Raw genomic sequence first — 2,844 nt, 5'->3', positions numbered from 1 at the left:
GGAAGGGTCCGATCACATTCACTTAGCAGAAGAAATCAACTTGAAGAATTGGCAATAAGTGAATGGTGTAGAGGACATAAAACTCATATATATATATATATATATATATATATATATATATATATATAAGATGGGTCTATTATGATAACACCCTTAAGAGTGTTATTTTGCACACCGAAACATCTTATTCTGCTAACACTTTCCGCACCGGTGAAACCGAATGCAGATGAGAGCACCTCCTCGACCACGTCCTACCTTATCCACTCGATCCCCACCCCCAGCCAACACCCCGCACCACTCCTTCCCATCTTCCTCCCCCAGCCGGCTTCCCCGACGGAGCGCTCTGTCCCACGCCACGCCGGCTAGAGGAATCCCATGCACCACGCAGGAGTGCCCACCTCACCTGCGCCACCCCTCCAACCTCCTCTTGCACCACCATGCCCCGACCCATCTGACTTCCATCTCTACCAGCCCGATCCAGATCGGGGTCGAGCGCGTCGGTAGCCGTCACCCGCTCCGGCCACCACCCACGGCCACCCACCCCCGACCACCACCCACCGCCGCCCTTCCCGGCCACCGCCCAGACCACCACATCCCGCTGCCCGCCCCGGCCACCAGCCAGCACTGCTGTATCCACCACCTCTCCTCACCTCCTCCTTCGGTGGATCCGCCCCGTGGTGAGGGATTTGGGTGGTGCACGTCCGCGTCCATGCCGCCGGGGTTGTCCCCTGCTGGTGCCCAACTAGGTGAGGTCCCCACCGCCCTGTCCCTCCTCTGCAGCAACAAAATCTGGGATGCCCAGCATGTCGACAAGGGCTATCCCCAGGTCAAACGTGATTCTGCCTCTACTGCCACCTGCAGTGCCCACCTCGCCGCGTTGCAGTCCGTCGCCTGCTCACTTCAACCCCGGCCATCCTTTGCAGCCCGCCTCGCATGCAGTACTCCATTCTTAATCCTTTCTTGCAGTTCGGTTTGTTGTCCAACTGAGCACCTGAGTATTCCCTTGCAGTTATGTGTTTGTCCATTGTAGTTCAATCCATTTGGAAAAAATGTGTCAAGTCCCCCCTCTCTGCTGTTCCGTCACCTAATTCCTCTCTACCCCCTCTTTTTTGCACACAAATTTCTTAATATTTTTTGTGTTTTTTGGAATTTTGTTATTGATTTTAGTGAAATCAGTGCAGTAAAATCTCTAATGCAATTTAATAAAATCTCTATGCAGTTCGCCCAATGTTTTTGAGTGGCTCGCACTGCACTTCACTCCTGAGAGAGCTCCGGTGCTATTTTTCTTGCTCTTGCCTGACGGCGACGCCACTCCCTGGCCGTGGCCCTGTGCGGTGAAGACAATGGAAGCAGCGACGAGCTGCACATGTGGTGCGGTATGTGAGATTTAGTTCGGTGGGTGTATGGGCTGCGCGGCTTGCCGGTGATTGGCTCATGCGTGCAGTCCACTATTGGACCTGATGCATTTTGTTTTGTGTGTGGCAAAGGTGGGACACCCCCTCCACCCCGTGCAGTGCGCTTGCTCTTCCCATAAGGCTCACCGTCCACATCATGGGACCCCTCTGTACAACACACCCCGTGTAGTGTTGTGAATCACTTTCAAGAGTGTTGGGGTTCACCTGCCGTCGTCTATGCGGTCCATTCTTGTTCATTTTTTTATAAAAAGGATAAAAGAATCCATGCAGCTCGCTTGACCCTTGTATGCGGTGCGGTTTTTCGTCTGAAGCAGTGTGATTTTATGTTGGATGAAGCTCGCTCATCGATTTGAGTGTCGCAAAAAACCGAGTGTCGACAAAAATGTTTTCGTGTGTCTCAGAAATCAGTTGACTACATCAACACTTGTAGTGCCTTCGGTCTTCGAATGTCGTTCACTTTTGAGAGTGATGTTGTTCACTTGCGTATGAGAAAAAAACGCCCGACAAAAGAAATTATGCAGCTCGCTTCCCCGTCCGATGCAGTGCGGTTTTCATTCAGAAGCAGTGCGGTCGGCCATATGACGTTGTTCATCCCGTAAGTGCAAAAAAATTGCTACGAAAGCAAAAAAAAGTAATGCGGTTCACTTTTTGGTACTGTTGTGGTTCATTTACACCCGATGTGAAGTGCACTCTACTTTCTCGTTCTTGAAAAAATCACGTTTGAATAAAAGAAACCATGCAGTTCTCTTACCCGTGTGATGCAGTGCATTTTTTCGTCCATTGCAGTGCGTTTTCAGTCGGATGAAGTACCCACGTCGATTTGGGTGTCGCGAAAAACAGAGTGTCTGCTTTTTCGGTAAAATCGAAACTGCTCTTAAACCGTAAGGAATTAGAGAGAGCATTCTACATGAAAAAGTTGCGCCTCGTCGATATCTTTCCAACGCCGTATGATTTGAATCATTTCGACCAGCGGTTTGTGAAAATTTCACCAAAAACGGCCGCTGTCACTCGTCGTCCGCTGCATGATTTTCAAAATTAACTTAAAACCGTAAGGAATTTTAAAAATATTTCAACATATGAAAGTTGCGCCTCATTCGTAGATTTCCAACCGCGTATCACACGCCTCGTTTCGACAAACGGTTCAAAAACTGGAGCGAAAACAGTACCAATTTTTTTTTTTAAAACTTGAATAACAGAATTCCGCGATTTAGTAAATTTGAAACTGCTCTTAAACCGCAACGAATTAGAGAAAGATTTATATATGAAAAAGATGCGCCTCGATGATATCTATCCAACGGCGTATCATTTGCTTCATTCCGACAAGTGGTTTAGAAAAAAACGCGAAAAAACACTCGCTGCCACTCGTCATCCGCCACACTATTTTCAAAACTGCTCTTAAACCGTGTGGAATCTCGAAAAGTGTTCAACA

At 48.5% G+C, this 2,844-nt stretch overlaps 1 protein-coding gene across 1 annotated transcript; it reads left to right on the top strand.

The window, feature by feature from the left end:
* Positions 1-213: 213 nt before the first annotated feature.
* On the top strand, positions 214-1,684 carry LOC123092632 (extensin). Its single transcript, XM_044514441.1, has 2 exons — positions 214-938; positions 1,220-1,684. The coding sequence occupies exons 1-2, from the start codon at positions 221-223 to the stop codon at positions 1,336-1,338; spliced, it is 837 nt and encodes a 278-aa protein (XP_044370376.1). The 5' UTR covers positions 214-220; the 3' UTR covers positions 1,339-1,684.
* The last annotated feature ends 1,160 nt before the right edge of the window (positions 1,685-2,844 follow it).

Source organism: Triticum aestivum, chromosome 4B (assembly GCF_018294505.1).
Source record: "Triticum aestivum cultivar Chinese Spring chromosome 4B, IWGSC CS RefSeq v2.1, whole genome shotgun sequence".
NCBI classification, from domain to species: domain Eukaryota; kingdom Viridiplantae; phylum Streptophyta; class Magnoliopsida; order Poales; family Poaceae; genus Triticum; species Triticum aestivum.
Note: the sequence above shows the minus strand (reverse complement) of the source record. Positions and strands in the feature narration are given on the sequence as shown.

Coding starts and splice junctions, on each gene's coding strand:
- LOC123092632 (XM_044514441.1), top strand. CDS start 221: ATGCAGATGAGAGCACCTCCTCGACCACGTCCTACCTTATCCACTCGA. Junction 939..1,219: donor TGCAGCCCGCCTCGCATGCA/GTACTCCATTCT, acceptor ATCTCTATGCAG/TTCGCCCAATGTTTTTGAGT.